Below are 18,961 nucleotides of genomic sequence, written 5' to 3'. Positions count from 1 at the left end.
CCCTTTTTTTTTTTTTTTTTTTTTTTTTTTTTTTTTTTTTTTTTTTTTTTTTTTAAATCCTGTGCCCAAAGGTGTGCAAGGCATTTGGCAGGAATAACAGTCCTTTTTGTGGAGACATCATTCCAAACGTTAACTTCTACTTCACTGTACACATCAAGGCCAGTTGTCAAACTAACCAGGGTAAGAAACCATAACAGAAAATTCCTACATACACACTGCACCAACTACAACCTAATCATCTGTCTGTGCACACACTTCTCTCTAGAAAGCCAAGATCCTGATTCTTCTGTAAGTCACACAGTTCTCACTCTTTTAAACCACAAAACAAACGATCCTGTTGAGCAGGAATTTTGCTCTTGTTGAGCAGGAATTTTGCTCTCTGGGGAAAATAGCAAGTTGAACTGAAAGATGGTTCCAAAAGTGGAGCTCAGGGGCTAATACTGCACTGGTGAGCTCTTTCAATCTTCTTTGCATGGGTAAAATAACATCCAATAAATTAAATCAGTATGGCTTACTTCATTTATTTATGTACGCTTCACAGCTGCAGCATTCATACACAAACATTCATTACTTTATAAAAAGATTAAAAAATGGTTATATATACAAAATTATTTACTTTTTTGATTTTTGTTTGTTTTTTACAAAAAAAAAAATCCCCCAAATGCCAGGTCTACCTCCATTTTTGGAATGCAGAGACCTGTAATATAGACCTTGTGGTTAATGTCATGAAAGTAATTTTTTCCTTTCTTTTTTTCATAGTTTTTTTCTTTTCCTCTCAGAAACAAACAAACAAAAAAGTAGCCCTGGTTGATAAAGTTAATGTATTAGCACTTGGAATTTTACAGGCTCTCCCTTTCATACAAAACTCCTCCATGCAGTCCTTTCTCATGAGTGGTGAAGCTGGAATGGAGAGCAGAAAGAAATGTTCCATATTGCAGTCCCTAGTTCATGCCTCATGTCACTTTTATGTGCTCTGTCTAAACTTTGCATCTCATGGGCACAAACTGTACCTTGGATGGGAATTGGCACAGTTTCCATTAAAAAAAAAAAAAAAAAATCATGTAACTTGTGTGTTTATCTTCACCTGATAACAGCAAATTTCAGTCAGTGAAGTCATTATTTCAACCATTTCCAGCCTAGGTAAACAACATAAAAACAACGTCATAAATGACTGAAGACCTCTGAGGCCATTCTAACCATAAATATGCCTGAAATTAGTGTGACTTTTCATTTTATATACAGGATTTTAAAAACAACACACAAACAACATTAAAATCCTCTTATTTACATTTTCATTGGTGCTAAAATCGAGCTGTTTAAATATTGCAGAGGGCTGGTACATATCATTAAATGGTCCACACCGATGGCATATAGAAAATTAATAATCTTTACTGGCTGGAAATGGTTTCCTTTTATCCCCATAAGCACTTCTCCTCTTTTTTTTTTATTATTTATTTCTTTCTTAAATTTTCTGATAAACACCATATCTTTTTCTATTTTTTTGCAAAAACGCATTGTGAATACTGCAGTCCGTAGTTTTCAAAACAATTTGATAATACTCCTATAAGTGATAGAAAAGGCACAGGAAGTTATGACTTTGGCTGAAATGGTGGAGATCCCGCGTTCACCATTTAGCTCTCAGCGCCTCGAGTCCTGCCACGTCCTGATCCAGCGGTGGTAGTGCTTCGACGAGTTTAGTGATTTTCCCTTCCCCGATGAGGAGTGTTTGTAGTAGTATTTCTTAGAGTAAGTCCTTTGGTATGTGGATGCTGCAATGAGAAGGAGGAAATTAAGAAAAAAAAAAAAGGGAAATTAGTTTAAAGTTATTTAATTTGCTAGACTTCATGACACAGCTCTGTTAATTCTTGTTTAATTAGAGGGTTAGCCAATGATTAACTGGTGCTATGACTGTGTTATAGGGAGGAGAAGTATCTCTTACACACAGTGGCAAAAAAATCATTAGTGATATTAGGAACCTGTTGATTCCAGGACTTTATAACAGTGTTATTGTTTATTTTTAAAGAATCTCAGCGCCTTCTGTAAAGACAAAAAGCATTTTCATTAATATTGTCAATAGTTTTGGAGGGTTGGCGTTCTTTCCTCCAGACAGAGTGAGCAGTGCTGCTATCGTAACCTTTCATACCATATTTGCTCTTCTCTTATTACTTATTAATTACTTATTAATTACTCATTACTTAAATTATCCTACTATTTCTGGTCTGTCACTCTTTTGCTTTCAAAGGACTCACGATTCATGCAAGTAATTTTGGGCATGTCCCATCTTCCATTCCCTTGGCACCGGATGGTTGGGATATGGCGCTGGATAAAACCATCTTTGCAGTGGTATCTGATGAGGGAGTTGATCTCATAGCGAGGCTTCATCTTCCCAAAGGTCTTGGCATTTTCCACAACAGGAGGTTGACCACAAGCAACTGGAAGGAAGAGAGAACATCACCTAAAACATCAGCCTGCAAAACCGCTTTGAGCTGGGACTGCCCTCTGAGCCCTGGCTAAGGGAAGGGGTCAAGGGACCTCAAGCAGACCCCTAAGAGGCACATCCAGACAAGGACAGGGGGATCAATTTCTCCTGTAGTTCTCCAGTCTTGCAAACCAAATGCAATAGTGATGGAGATTGGAAAATGGCAGATATTGTGGTTAGTATCCCCTTTTTGGTTTAAATTCTGACATAAATTGGAGCCAAAAAGGTTGGAACACTCACACAAAGAAGGGATTTTTCAAAAACCTGAAAACCAGTGAAGCTACTACAGGCATTTAAGAAAAAAGTCTCATTTTCAATATTTCTCACATCTTCCTCAATGACACCATTTAAAAAGACTTAAAACTGAATCCACTAAAGCCCAGAGAACACATTAACACAAAGTTTTAAATGCCAGTTTAGAAAATTATGCTTTGTGTAACTGGAAAGTTTGTACCTGTTCCTTTCTTGCAGGTGTAGGTCAGGTGATAATTGCATGGTACATCATTCCACTGCCCGTTCTCATGCCAGATTATGACAACACAGTCTTCTCCAGCAGAAAAGAAGCTGTCTGGCTGGTTTGGTCTCCAGTTCTCATATTGCTGCAAAGACGTGAAGCAAAATCATTATCCCCAATGCTGGAGAACATTTACATTCCATTTAACAGAAGTGCACGTTTGGTGAAGAGCAATCTCAACTGTTTGATTAATGCTGCTAAGCATGGACTAAACAAAGCTAGATTTATAAAATACTCCCACTCTATTTACATGTTTTCCAAATGGGAAAAAAATATTCTGGTCTAACAGCTCATTTACTGTAAACTGATATCAGGTGAACAAAACAAAGAGACACGACTCAGTACAAACAAAACCAGATCCTAAATGTGTCAAAACCACTCTTCCTACACAGACAGACACGAAGTAGAATGCTAGGAAATACAGTAAATAACCTATAACCCTCATTAGTCCACATCTACAGAGTGGCAAATCACAGACTGGCTTTTTAGACTCAGATTATTTTTTCTCTGACCTCATTTAATGCAGTCACTCAATGAGATGATGTGCAGAATTAGGTTTAACATAAGTGAACATTTCCCCAGACCATCCCAGACTGGTGTTTCCATTAAAAATGTTAGGTGGCAGACTAAGCAGCCTTTCAGCCTTAGAAATGGGGATTCAAATACTGCCCTCTGTAGAAAAACTGACTTTAGGCATCTATGAACACATATACAAATAAAAACAGAAAGTAGAAATTTGGTTGTTGGTATGTGCAAAAAAAAACTAACAAAAAAATCCCACAGAACCTTCAAATGGCTGTAAAATTTCTGCACAATGTCTCTTTTTGTATGAAAACTTGGGATGATTCAGTCTGTTTTTTCAATCAATAAGGAGGAAAAATAGCAACTTAGGGAGTGCCACATCAATCGAAACCTCTGCATCAGTTCTTGTCGGGGACATACAGTTTCCTCTCCTAGCAGTCAGTAGAGGTGGGATAATCCTGGTCCCATTTTTTTCCCTCACCTTGTTCCCAAACAAAGCACAGTAATTTGAGATTTGCAGAGAGGAAAGTGAGAAAAGATTTGGAAATAACTCCTAGAGATTTTTGTTGAGATTTCTGTTGTCTCACTCTGAGAGGAATTTAATGAAGGGTAAAAATAGATATCTGTAAGAGCTGGAATTCACATAAATGCCAGACATTACCAGGCAGCTACCCCCTTGTATGGTCAAAATTACATAGTTTCTACAGTGCTTATATTCTCTCAGTGCTTACATCTTTCCGTCTAGAACTGGCCTATGTAAAAGTTTAGCTTTCTAATTTTTAAACTTTATTAAATAACCCCCATTCACTGCCTGGGTGAACACATTTTAGAATTAAAGTTAACATGCCCCACAAGAGTAGTATTTACCTTCCAATGAATCAAACTACAAAAAAATAAATTAGTTAACTACTTGACCTTTTCCTGTCACGTGTCATCTTACCCATCACAGGTTTTAATTATCCAGGTAGTTTAATCATCACAGTCTAAATAAATTTGTTCTGCACTGAGTTTATTACCTCTAATAAAACTTCCCTTTTTTTCTGTGGAACTAACTTAATTCCATCTCAACTTTGTAGTGTTCAACAGTTCTAAACTACAATGCACATTCACTCATTTACTCAGGTCATGAATCAATTTGCTTTCAAGAACAGACACACAAAAACTGAGGGAAGAAGTAAGGCTAATGGTAGAAAATCTGGTCAATAAATGAGAGCAAAGAAAAGGCTGCAACAAGCCTTCCAGCTGTTTCTTGTGGAAATGACACCAGAGAGTTGTTTGCTTCCATAGGAATCAGAGTGTGGGAATGGAGGATATTTAATGGCTGCTGGGGGAGTGTGAGCTGGAGGTGCTTCCACTCTCAGCACACAGATTGCATATGCTCTTACTTTCCTCGCCAAAACGACTCCAAAAAATGCATTTCCTTTGCTGGCAGGGCTGCAGTGTAATGGCAAAGGATTATATCTGGGCCCTGTGGCTTGTTGAAGAATGTCTAATACCCTCCAGCGTAACTTGCTGTTACCTCACATCTGATATCATCATTGCACTGATTTATTTTGGCTAAGAAGCTCTGATTTTTGCCTGGGTTTAGTGCCAGAATTGCTTAGCAGAGGAAGTTCCAGACTTCTGAATTGCTTTCTTAGGTCTCCACCCAGCTCTTCTGTAGTTTTTCAATTCCTTATTTAGCCACTGATAATGGGACAATGATACAAAGAGATTCTCACCGTTTGAGTGGAATAAACTGCTAGACGAACTAATACTTTGCTTTCCTCTTTTCCTCTAATGGATTATTAGATCTTTTTACATGATCATAAGCATGGTCCTAATTTTCACTTACACTAGTGTAACTCAGGGGTTACTGCCCCACGTCCAGTAAACATATATCAGCAAAAGAATTCCTGGGAGGGAACCCTTGGCAACATTCTTAGTTGTATCGTTCACAAGACAAAACTAAGATAATATGCTGAAGAAAAGCTGATATCATCATTTTAGTCCTCAGCAGAAATACTTACACCAGGTGATTGCACAGTGACCTAAAAGCTTATCACTACCCTGGATTTTAAGCAGCTTTACTACAACATATGTGAATTTTTTTCTCTGGATTAAAATACAAAGCATTCCCAGACCATACATTTTTGGACATATAATCTTAATTATGTACGTGACTCAAAATCAGAGGAGGTTTGACTCAAGACATTTTTCCTCTGCTGGCTGTGGAGAAGCAAAGCAATAAGGTTTGGGTGGGGAGGGACTCCAAAGCTCATCTTATTTCACCCCCTGCACTGGGCTTCCTGCATTGCACCTTCCACTACTCCAGGTTGCTCCAAGCCCCATCCAACCCATCCCGGATTAAGCCTCAGGCCCAGACAGACACTACTGTACCAGCCACTCAGCAAAGCTCTCAACACCCACAGTGGCAGGAAAATTGGAGCTTTATCTTAAAAACCTGAGGTTTCTGTGTAATCAGGTAACTGCAGGACCTAGCCCTGGGGACAGGATTTTGATCCCTGTTACCTCCATTTAGTTTTTGCAGAATCAGTAGTCTGTCTTGCCATCATTTCAGGCTGAAAACTGGAGCCCTTGTTATGCTCTTTATGTCTTCAACAATACTGTAATAATTAATCTTCCTTGTAGATTTTTCTTGTTGTTATTGAAATCAAAGTCTGCACTGTCACACTGGATTTACTTGTTCCAGCTTTCTCTGCTAAAGGGCTCTGAAAATTTTCCTGTAGACAGAGAGTGGATGATTCATGACTTAGAGATGAAACTGAGCTGGAATTCAGCTCTTCAGATTTCTGACATTGCATTAGACAATGCTCTTGGCTGGCCATTCCCAGTCCATAAAACAGGGACAATGTATGCTCTTGCCTCACAGAGGGAGTTTGGATAGGATGGTTACAAAAGCCCATGAGGGCATTTTTTTAAGTTCCACATTTTTGGGAAGGATTTCCTTATATGGCATGACATTAACTTACAGCCATGTGTTGTGACAGGCTGGCTCGTCACACAAATCTATCCAAAGAATCCAGGATTACAGCAAGAGCTGTAAAGTAGAAAACCTATTAGCTAGTCACTACTTAAACTCATTCAGATGGCTGCTAATTAAGGAGAAGGAGCATAATCTTCCCATCACAAACAAGATCCCACCTTGAGGGAAATTTGTTATTTAAATTCTCAGATAAGCAACCTTCCTTGATGGACTCATTTCCTTATTAATGGATAATCCACTCAGTTCTGTCAGGTGTTTGCACTGCCAGTGTGAATCTGGGAGTAAGCAGAAGTTCAGCTTTGTGACACTCCTTCGGAAATTTCAGCCATTGCTTTATCTCCAAAAGGCACATCAAGTAGCTGATAAAATCACTTGGATTTTGCATTTCAAAACATGTAACAAGCTCTGTATTTAACGAAGGACAATAAAAAAAACTACTGGTACAAACAAAATTTTATTGCTTGACCTTACTATTGTGTAAAGACCAGTAATCTTCTGTGCTCAACTAAAATTAGGAAATAATTTACCTAAAATACACCTATTTAGATTTAAAGGTTAAGGCTTTTGCCTTTGCCCTTCTGGGCAAAGGAAGCTTGTGTTCTGTATGTTTAGATAAGCCTAAAGTACAAATAAAAGTGTCTTGGTGCTTTTTGGCACTCGTTATTGTGATTTTTATTTTCTTTCATTTTGGCTGCTTCCTTATCTTATTCCTTCTTAAAGCAAGACTAATGAGTCAAATTAAAAAAATAACAACAGCGCGAGATGAAGATTGACTGGGTAATTTCAGTGCTATTTCATCTGAAAGTGAAGCAAAATTTCCTGCCTGGTATTTATAACTAAGCTGACACCACCACTGCAAACCTTATTGGTCATCATCCTTTTTGCTATAGGAACAACTTTCCCCCCGCCCTCCCCCCACAATGGCAGACAAAGTCTTAGAAATCTTTATCAGGAAAGCCCCTGAACGAGACCCTCACTGTGTAGGACTGCCATAATTGAATACCTCAACTAAAAGTTACATCTCACTTTCAGAAAGTCCTGGCAATTACTCAGTGGCTGAACTCCAGAAAGATCAGCTCAGGGTTACAACGAGTATATGGACCCCTCATTTATGGCTCATGTTATTATAGAGCACTGCTGCAGTTACATGAGACACTTGAAAAGTTTGAACAGGATTGCGTTTTCTCTTAAAAAAAAAAATCAAACATATTTCTGTGAAGATTTGGCAATGTCTGAAATGCTTCCATTAATGTCACCTGGTGTTTAAATGCATTTATATATTGCAAAAGACAGGAAACTACCTTATAGTGTAGGCTCTGTTTTGCTTAAGTTCGCCCTAGTCCTCCAAAGAAATTTTCTGTTTAATTTTGTGAACGGGAGCAGTCTGACAGAACTCTCCAGGAGAATTCTTGAGATTAAAAACTCCATTCAGTTAGTGCTTAAGCACATACCTTGATTTAGAGGCATAGGTGGTGCCTCAAACTCTGCAGGGAAGATCAGATGCCTGAGGGAGGGACTAAGTTAAGGATGTATGTAAACCTTTGCTGTGAGTAACTCAAATCAATCTGAAGACAACTGCGGTATTTAAGTTTATCTACAAGTACACACCAAAATCACATATCATGATCCTCATAGGTTTTTTTTTAATCACAGTTGAATGGCTTCCCTCTACCTCTTAATCTGAATTTTATTTGCATGGGATTTGGGAAACTTGGTAGGGCTTGGCCCAGGCAGGAACCCAATACTCGCCATGACTGAGTCACACTGTCAGCAAGACAAACTCCTGAGAAGAGCTTCGCTAAGGACTTTTGCAAGAGATTTCACTTGAAAGCATTGGGGTTTTTTTTGGTAACAGAGTGGTGGGATGTACCGAAAAACTCTCTGAGTCCTATGCAGCACCTTGCAAAAAAAAGAAAAAAAAAAAAAAGAGACTCTTGGAAAACATGCACTCGTGTGTGTCTATGGATAACCACAAGCAGTGATTGCAGATTGAAAGAAGCAGGAAGATCTATGCAAAAATAAATAATTTGGGAAAGAAATGTAATTAATAGTAATTAAAGGAGTGAAATTCAGCTAATGAAGCTGAAATACAAAAGTACTGTCAGTCCTACATTTTGGGAGGAGCTGGTTGTGAGGTGGAGCAGATAATCAGCTGACTTCTTTTAAAACAGTATCACAGTATGAAGTTTTTTCCATGAAAAGCAGAACACAGTGAGCTTAGCAATAAACTCCCACTAGGTGACACTGTCTACTCACTGCTGAGTCCGGGTACTCACTGGAGTAGTCCAAAATTATAATTATTCAGAAAAGACACCTCTTTATTAACTCTTTCAAAGCTAAGTGAACCCATGGACTTTTATCTGCTCTGTACTGTGGTTTTGTTGGTTTTTTTTTAAAGTAATAGCTTTTAACATGGTTCACACACTGTACAGTTCAATTTTGAGGGTACGCTATGTGTGCTGGGCTTTCGGAAGTCACTTTAGTAAGAGAATTCACCTTAAAAATAAGTGACAAAGACCTGGTGAAGTTCTCTTGCTACTGAGCAGGTGTTTTACTGTGGAAAAAGGTATGGCAGAGTGGTAAGTGCTGGCTGGTGTAATGTTCTTTGGGAGTCACACTGGCGTAATTATACATTCCAAAACTGTGTGGGGTGTGACTTATTCTTTTTGTGCACAGCTACCAGGAGAGTCACGGGGGAGGGAAAAAAAAAAAAAAAAGAAAAAGAAAAAAGGAAAATCTTGCACTTTGTCATTTGTGTCAACAATTACTGCAAGTTTGAAGCTGCTCAAGATTTTTAACCTAGAGCCAACAATAACGAGGCTCTAAAGTAACTGCTGACCCCCCTGGCAAAAACAAGACAAAACCCCACTTTGTCCAAGAGGCCCTCCTTTACTGCCTACGCATCCTGGACCCAAAATATACCTGTCATTAATAACATTATATAGTTCTCCTCCATTTGAGCACAGGTCAAATGAGCATCTTGAAAAGAGGCCATAATGACTGACTGCAGCACAGAACCAAAACATTTGGTAGGTTTAAAATCCCCTTCTCTGAGGACCCTGTGGGATATGGGCACAATGAGCTTTTTGTTTGCAGCTGACTAAAGCACTTTTTTAGTTTGTTTGCTTTATTTAACCTGTAGGCAGGCTCCTTCCCTACAATACTCCATGCCTTTTTGAAGGGGTGTGTGTGTGTATGTGTGTGTGTTCAATGAAGTTACTCTTTCAGAGAGAGGGGTGCAGTTACAGATTTTTTTTTTCTTAAGTTAAAGCCTTCTGATTCACCAGCCGGTGTGGGAAGGAAAAGAGAGGGGTTTGTTTTCACCAAAACTAAATTTTTTTCTTTTTCTTTATTTTTCTTTTTTTGAATATAACTACCTTACACTGACAACCTGAGCGCCAGTTTTTCAGAACACAAAGCATAAGTGTTCCTGTGATGAAGGAAAGGAAAACCATCTCAGGGCCTCTAGGCAGCTTTAAAAGCGGCAGTATGCCCCGTTACTTCCCTGGCTGGCAGCACTCTCCCAGTGACAGACAATCTGGCCACAAACACTGGCCAGCTCCTTATTGCAGCTAATCTTATGTAATGGGGGTGAGCTCACCACTCTGCAAAGCTCTAATTATCAGCAGCATTTTCCAGGGGATGTGAATAACCCTCCTTGTGAGGCACCACCCCAAGTAGCCTTATGTGCTTAATCCATAACATGAATAACTCCTTCTCTGCTGTGCCTGCTAAGAGTCCTTAGCAGGGAAAACTCAGACATCTAAATACAAAGGGGAAGCTGCCAAAAGCAACACCAGATTTTTTTTTTTTTTTTTTTTTTTTTTCTGTTTGGATGGGTGTGCTTTACAGCTGTAAAAGTTGCTATTCACAGGGCTAAGTGAACTATTTAAATTCAATTTTGCTCATGGATCTTTTCAAGTTTCACATTGTGTTCTCTCTCCCTTTGATCAATTATTAAACGTCTCCACTGATAATGTAAGTTTTGGTGTTTTGTAGTTTGTACTGCATCAATTTAAAGTATAAAAAGATACAAGCAGCATGGACAAATTCCTCTCTTCACATAGTTGTGTGACTGTTAAGATTTTGATTTCTTCTCCTGCATCTCTCTGTTTTTCCCAAATTTGTTTTTATTGCTTAGTGCTTTCCATGATAATTGTGGGATGAAGATTGCCCATGATACATCTTTAAAGAGTTGTTCACTATTCAAGAAATGCTGGAAGAAAAGTCTACAAGAAAGTGCAAGAATAATTTTGATACTGTAGTTTTCTAAATGTAAATGAAGACTCTATTTAGCCATTTTCACTCCAGTGCACAATATAAATCAGAGGAAAACTAACGCTTCTCCCACACCACGTGCCAGCAGAACAGCCCTGTAACTACCCTCCAACAGAAAGAAAGCAGAGCTAACAAAACATGTTCTTAAAAATACTATATAATTCTCTCTGCCTCTTCAATCTATCAATGTAATCGTACCTGAAATGCCTTGAGCAGAAATTGGCCTGATTTTCAGCAAGTAGTGAATAGCAAAGCTCTAAAAATGTTGGGATGCTGCTAGTTCTCTGAACACACTTCAGTACCTGCTCTCACTGCCTTCACCTCTGAGACAAATTATCTGAACTCAGCTGGTCAGATATGCCAAAGTTTTCAGCTAACAAATTCCTTTCCTCCTGCTCCACACAACCTTGGATTGCTGCTCCCAGTCCAAGCCCATGACTGTGGCAGTGGATCTTGATCTCCAGCTCTTAGTGAACTTGCTCCATGTGTGAGGATCCCTGAGATTTCCTGGAAGAACATTCACTTTTTTATGTTGTACTAACACAGCTGCCATCAGCTTCTTTCCCCTCAAACAAAAAGGGAATGATTTATGCTGCCAAAGTGGTTCATCAGCTCCAGAACATGAATCCACCTCTCCCAACTATCAGAAACACTGAAAACTTACTTATTTCCTAAGTAGAAAGCAAAACAAAACAAAACAAACAACAACAACAACAAAGCAGAGAAACATGTTGGGACAAAATTGCTTCCTGCCATGGGGATACAGTACAGCAAATCTGAACAAATCAGATACATGGGAGTGGCCAATGGATCCCAGAGATTAGTATAATTATGGCTTATTTTATTCTGCTTATAGGCCTCGGCTAAGCTCCAAGTTCTTCAAGGATATGCTCTGACCTTAACAAAGAAGTTCCCAATTTCATTTTTTTTTAAACGAATCTGCAAAAAAGACAAATATAAACAGATTGGTGTGGCCAATAAAATCCAGTATGATGATGTATCAGTTACCTGGAAAGCAACTTCTTTATGGAAAAGTACCACCTGAACTGACAGTTGAACTTGAGGGCATGAGAGGTATGACACAATTACATTATTCATGTAATTTTTCACTTCTCAAGCCCATTCTGTGTTTGGGATTTAGTGGATAGAAAAAATGTGGTTTACCAGCACGTGGTGAGACTTTATCTACACCACTCAGCCCCTTGCACAAAGTTATGCTACTTTGTCTGAAAGGTAGGTAAATGATAAGCAGTCTTAAATAAAAAATAAAATTAAAAAAAACCCACTTTACAATTAAGAAATAAACCTGCCAAAACACCCTAAAAGTACACAGATAATAATGCATCAGACACTTCAGTGAAGTTGATCTAAAAGCTTCTTCAGGTTTTGTCTGCAGTAGTGGAGCTTAAATACTGTGATTTGGGAGTTGACCCATTTTTATTTTGTTAGGATAATTTTTCCTGTCTTAAAACTTTTTTTGAAATGGAAAAGAGATTGACTCAATGCAGATATGGACAAAAGTCATGTAGGCTGAGGAGTTTTAAATACTGTTTCTTGCTTTCTCAATGAATATGATTGTACTTGCTTTGTTATTCAAGACACCAACATTTACCTTGTGGAATTCTGAGAATCAGAGCAAGGACTTACTCTTCGTTTATTCCAAGACTTTTTTTCTGTCATTATTTTTGTTCAGCATAATTCCAGTTGATGCACAAAAGCATGCACTGAAGTAGAGGGGCTTTTTTGACTGCTGCTGGTTTCGATGAATCGCTAACAGCCAGTATTTTCTAAAGGGGTAGCAAATGAGTGATGCAAACCTTGTTCCGTAACTGCCACTAATGGCACCTGTGGTTCAAGGATTCACAATTCAGAGGCTTTTTTTTTTGTTTAAGAAAGAGAACTCATGTGAAAGAGAAATCACTAAAATTTATCACAGTACTGGGCAAACAGTTCCATCCACAACATGTCTTGCTGCTGCTGCTGTTGCTGTTGTTGTCAATTTGCTTTTTCTTTGAAGTCTACCAAGCATCAGAACAGTGTGGGTTTTGGTTTTTTTTCAATCCAAAACCTCATAAAATCGTGTAATCATGATCTGCAGATTAAACCAAGCTCTTATTGGAGAAAATTCAAAGTCGTATCAAGATAAAGACAAAACCACATGAACTTATAGATGCCCAACCTCTTTTCTGATAGCATCTCCAAGAAAACTCATATCACAGGGACTCTCATCAGAATTGGCAAATTTTCCCCTGTGCCAGAAGTGTTGAATACCATTGCATACAGAGAAGAATATTTTGGAGAGCACATGGAGCTGAGAAACAAAGTTAGAAACAGCTGGATTACAGATGCACCCTGATATGTAAAACACATGACAGCTATTTAGGCTTTCGCTATAGGGAAAAACCACCCCTAAAGTCAGAAATTCAAGTTAGAACCTGAGTGTTGATGTAATAAGTCTGACTCTTATGATCACAAATTGCACTAATGCATTTAACACTATCATGAATACTGCTCACAAGCAACTATATAAAGGGGGCAATTTTTTTACGTACATAGTATTCAAATTCTTTGCCATTTTAGAACACCATCAATGAAATACATTTGATGCATATATTTAATTGGGTTATCATTTCTATTAATCACTAGAGAGGTTATAAATCACTATAACCAGAACTGTGGTTAGAAAGTATGAGAAATGAGTTAAAAGCCAGGGTAAAGGAACAAATGAGGCAGCTGCTCAGCAGCACGGGATCCAGAAACCATATGGAATAAGTTATGAGGGAAATCTATTGAAACAGTGAACATAAATGATTTCAAGAGACAACTAAATTGTTTCCGAAGGAAGAGACAGAGGGAAGTTGTTAAAAATGAAAGAAAAAGAAAGTGAGAAAAAAAAAGATCAATCAAAACAGAAATCTGTTGGACAGATGGTCTTGTTCTGTTCCTAGAATATCTTAATTTCCTAAAATTAAAAATTACAGTAAAAATATAACACCACATTTGATCAGTAGCCTGAATTAAAAAGTAGGATCTCAGTTCTAATTCTAATTTTAATTTGCCTGCTTTGCCTCAGGTGTCTTTCTACATAAATTGCAGCAACACATATGTATGTCCAGATGCTTTCTGATTTCAGAATTCACAGCTGGAAAAGAAAATAAAAAGCATAACTAGTTTGGGGGGGGTTTCCTTAATGTAATGTTCTTCACTGGATGCTAAAAAACAATAAATCACCTGTCTCTTCTACAAAAGAGATGGGTTTGAGTTGGAAAGAACTGCATCCTGCTCTTTGATTCTCCTTCTCCTGATTTTCCTTCTTAAGGCAGCAAGAAGTAACAACAGCATCCTAAAATTTTATGGGTGAATTATTGGTTGCAGATCCCCCGAACCACCTCAGAATGACTATTTTTCCATCCCAGCTGTAGAGCTGCTACACAGAACAGGATCCAGCAATACCTGGGAGGATCCTTTCTGCACTCCACAGACCCAGCAAATGCAACAGCTTGAATGTCAGATCCTCACCCAAAAAATGCATCCTGCTCCATATACAGATGGTTAAGAAGCTGCCACGTGTGTCCTTGTGCAAGACAAGAAGAGCCCAAACTAGCTCCACCACAGACCCTTAAATTACTAGTCTTTGAAACCTTTGAGATTTCCCACACATACAAAAATTGGAAGTAAGAACAAGACTTTGGAACTAAACCACAAAATATTAGTTATTCTGAAGTGATTTCACTGGCTGTTTGCTCAGGTCCATATTTGGTGTCAGCTTTTTTTTTTTTTTTCCTGCGCACAACTTCTCTCATTGTTGGTGGGAATTTGATAAGCAACCAGAAAAAAAATGGATGAGTGATTTCATTTCAAAGGCATCTTACCAGTGGGCTACCATCAGTCCAGCGGAAATCACGCTCAAACATCTTGTCATTGAGGCCAATCCACTGGTAGTCATGCCCAATACCTAAGGAACCAGATGGATATTTTCATTAACCTTAAGAGATTTCACCAAGAAAATAATTTTACATAGGATGAATTAGACATCCTGTTCTTAAGATTCTTCTACTCGTTATGCAAACAACTGTTTTACAGGCCCTTTATCAGTTTGGTTGTTTTTTGTTTTTTTAATTTTTTGCTTTTTGTTTTTTTTTAAATTTGGGATGTCTATGAAAATGCAGATTCTCATTAACAGTCTTAAACAACCCTGTCTCTTCATTTCTGATGGTGTCTACCAAAGGAAACAGAATTAGTTTTCTACCTGAGCACATAGCACATATGAGGGGGAGGGGAAAAATAGAAGGTGAATAAAATATTAAAATAATAAAACCATGTATTGTAATCTACATTTTTCAAGTTTTGGTGAGGCTGTGACCTGTGTTGTCTAGATTGAGCAACACAACATAGAGGGACTATTTCTACATGCCTAACTAATACAAGATATGATGGTATGGGCATTGATATCATGTGCACAAAAAAATCTTAAGCTTCCAGAAAAATTATGTTGCAAGAATTTCCAATGCCAACACAGAAGTTCCTGTCTTCTTCCTCCCATCAAAAAGTGTCTTCTTCTCCCCCCAAAAAGTATTTTCTATGTAACAAATAATAACTTAATAATGACAGGGAACTTGTATTTGACTGCAGAATTAAACACGAAGAACACAAAGTGTGTCTTTTAAATATTCTAAAAGTATGTTTTAAGACTGAGTTGTAAAAGCTAAGTGGTCAGGAGGGTATGTCACCAGCTCTGAACCCTCAGTGACCAGAGTCATGGAATATCCTGAGTGGGAAGGGACCCAGAAGGATCATCCAGTCCTGGCCCTGCACAGGACCATCCTTAAAAGTCACACTGTGTGTGTGAGAGAGTCATCCAAATACTCCTAGAGCTCTGCCAGCCTTGGTGCTGTGACCACTTCCCAGGTGCCCAACCACCCTCTAGGGGAAGAACCTTTTCCTGACATCCAGTCTAAGCCTGCACTGACACAACTTCAGGCATTCCCTGGTGTCCTGTCCCTGCTCACACAGAGCAGAGATGAGAGCTGCCCCTCTGGAGGAGCTGCAGACTCCCATGAGGTCTTTATATCCTTCCTAAACTGTTATACCCCCGCCAAAGCTGGAGGCAGAGGAGCCCTCGGATGGGATACATACGATTGACAAAGATCTGCTCCTCATGGGACAGGATGCTGGTCAGATGAGCCCCCTGGAGACGACACTCCCGTTCTGCTGTGTCCCATGTGCGCCGGTGCGCGAAGTACTTGTAGCACTGCCCCTGGAACTTGTGCCAGCCGTAGTCACAGGTCTCTGTGTCTGTGGCAAACAAACAAACCACTTCTCTGTCAGTGGGTAAGAAACATAGGGAAGTTTTGTGCTAGCTGATAGATTTTCTGTGGGGCAAAGATCTGAGAAAAAAAACCCACACCTTTTAAGTAGTAAAAAAGCAAACATTCATCCATGAGACCTCATTTGCAGATGCTTCTGTTTATCCAGTTTCAGTAAAAGCTGCAAAAATATCTACGGGGTTATAACTGCAACTGCAAACTTTGTGAGCTTCCACTGATGGAACTGGGCTCTGTCTGGGTCATCTCAGGAGAATGTCATCTGTCACTCTGGATGAATGAAACTCCTGGATGTTGAACTGCATCTACATCTCATTGTACACCTTTTCTGAGTTTTCTGAGCCTGTTTATGTGGATGGGAATTTTTACTTGCAAGGGCAAACAGTTCTTTGAGTTAATGTACTGAATCACCTTTGGAAGAAGATTATAAATTAAAATAATGTGAAGGACAATTACTGTAATTGTTCATCCCACAGAAGCAAAGATGCAATACTGTCTTTCTGAACTTTCACCTCCAAATGCTCCCCCAAAACCCATCTTCCTTGATAAAGCCTAACTTTATAAACTTTAGGCATCAGCTTCTTGGGAAGGTTGTAAAACTGAAATACAAAGTAATGAAATAGTACATTGTCTGTGCTTCTCTGAGGCATGGTGCTGATAAGAAAAAATCACAGACAGAAGTTCACAGCAGCCACTATGCTCTTCCATCTAAAGAGAAATAAACTGAACCTTGGAACAGGAACAACCTGTAGATTTGATGTTAATTATTTTCTCAAGTTAGGAAGCTGTAAACAGAGTACATGGCAACTGCACAGTTTTAGTTCCAAGTTTGCTGAATGAATCGCAGAAAAAAAGTCAGCATTAATAAGACGGACAAAACAAATGTGATGTCTGAATGTGTCTGAGCTATGCTTGCCACAGATAAGAGAAAGTTTTAGTGAGGAGTGAGAGAAACAACAGGGAAAACACAGTTTTGAGCTATGACAAACAAAATGGCACCATAAAGGGCACTTTAGCACAAGATTACAGCCTGTTCCATCCACAGCTATCTTACCCTGAGGGGCCTTGGTGGAAGGGTGTTGAAGAACAGCAACACAAAGCCTGACCTCCCACACCCCACTCACCCACCAGGAATTTGCCACTTCCCACCAAGTTTTATCAATCAAAACTGTGTCTGAAACCAACTTTCTGGCCTTTCCAGAGGTAGAGAGGTGTCCTGTGTATGAAACTGGATTTCTTATTTTCAGTAAGTCAATATAGTCAATGGCCAATAACAAACTTTGGCCAAAAGGGTGCTTTTTGCATTAGTACCGAAACAGCCAATTATTGTGGAATATGCCAAGGACAGGTGACTGAAAATGCCTTAAATAAGGTATTACTTAGCTTTGAGCTGCTACTACAACTGTAGAATAATTTTTCACAACCCAAGACTGGTTCTTAATTCACAGCAGGAAGAGGCTGTTCACATCCTGAAGTAGAAAAGTGTCTATTTTTATTAAAAAGATTTAAAATTCCTCATAACAAAAACTAGACTTTAAATGTACATAAATGGACTTAAAAGTGCAAACATGTCACATCAGAGGCTTACTGTAATTCCTTTGATACTGGTAACACAGTAGCCATTGTCTTAGGAATTTGGTTCCAAAATAATTTCCCAAAAGTCATGAGTACTGCCATAAATACAACAAATGCAAAGGCATAATAAAGTTTACACTGGTTATCTGCCTTCTATTTTCAGAAAGTTGAACTGTAGAAAACTGCTTGTGCTTTGAATAATCCCAGTTATGAAAAAAGGAATGTAATCTACACTATCAATTTGTGAGTTTTTTTATCTTTTCCCTCTTTGTATTCTATGTGAGGTGCAGGATGTAGATACTGCTTTAATCTCTGCTATCTAGGTAATTTTATAACTTAGTCTGCCTTTGGCATTCTAGAACATTTCTTTAACCACACTAACAGTCCAGAGGCTGACTAACAGTCCTATGTCCTTTGTGAAGGCACTTCAGGTTTTATTATTTATCTTGTTCAGGGACTCCTTTGTCTCACAGGAAATAAGTCAGATAATAACAAGGAGCTTGGCATGCTGAGAAACACATGGCCAGAGAGGATCTCCATGTTATTCTAATCAAGCCCTCCCTGGCCTCTGCTAGGGAAAGAGTGAAGGATTTGAGAGAAAATCCGCTGAGAGGCAGGTAGAGGAGGCAAAGAGGCCTGAAAACAAAAAACTGAGAGGACTGTGTTCAGAAAATAAGATGGCCTGAGTATCAATCATAAATAACACAATTTCTCTTCTTAAGATAGAAAGTGTCAAACAGTGACTTTGTTTAAATACACGCACTGCAGTGCACATCTAACTCCTCCCTCCTACCCAAAATCTTACACTGTCTTCCAAAAGAGAAATGTTGAATAACTTCTTCTGCCCCTGTTGGTAGCCCAAAAATCTAGAAAAGTAGAAAAAAACAGGACTGATGGCTATAAAATACATAATGTTCTTACATGGGTGAGAAGAGGGTTTTTTTGTTCAGGTTGATGAGTGGTTGGGGGTTTTTGTATTGTTTTTTGTTAGTTGGTTGGTTTTGGTTGGTTGGGTTTTTTTTTTGTTTGAGTGGTTAAGTTGGTTTTTGTTGTTGTTGTTGCTTTTTTTGTTATTTTTGAGAGTAGAGGTTGAGGAGAAGAGGGGAAAAATGCGCAGGGAAAGAAAGATTCAGGAGGGCAGAGAATGAAAAATGCAAAACCAGCCAAGTAAAAATGTGGGGACTGTTTCATCCTTGCAGTTCTTTGTCCTCAGCTCACTTTACTTACCAGATGAAGAGAGCTGAAAGGGTGTCACAGACGTAAGGGTTCCATGTAGGTATAAA

The 18,961-nt window shown here is 38.7% G+C and overlaps 1 protein-coding gene across 4 annotated transcripts in view; it reads right to left on the bottom strand.

Moving 5' to 3' along the window:
• Positions 1-26: 26 nt before the first annotated feature.
• The window catches only part of VCAN (versican), a 97,451-nt gene continuing 78,516 nt past the window's right edge, over positions 27-18,961 (bottom strand). For all 4 annotated transcript variants that reach the window (XM_027881263.1, XM_027881257.1, XM_027881272.1 and 1 more), the window contains 5 exons: positions 15,916-16,074; positions 14,652-14,734; positions 2,934-3,078; positions 2,250-2,432; positions 27-1,769 (listed from right to left, as the gene is read on the bottom strand). In XM_027881263.1, coding sequence (XP_027737064.1) covers positions 1,639-1,769; positions 2,250-2,432; positions 2,934-3,078; positions 14,652-14,734; positions 15,916-16,074 — 701 coding nt within the window. In that variant the 3' untranslated portion in view covers positions 27-1,638. The remainder of the gene's footprint in view (positions 1,770-2,249; positions 2,433-2,933; positions 3,079-14,651; positions 14,735-15,915; positions 16,075-18,961) is intronic.

Source organism: Empidonax traillii, unplaced genomic scaffold, assembly GCF_003031625.1.
Source record: "Empidonax traillii isolate 1590-97213 ecotype Southwest subspecies unplaced genomic scaffold, ASM303162v1 scaffold6:size4315531, whole genome shotgun sequence".
NCBI lineage: Eukaryota > Metazoa > Chordata > Aves > Passeriformes > Tyrannidae > Empidonax > Empidonax traillii.
This window is presented reverse-complemented; position numbering and strand designations above follow the sequence as displayed.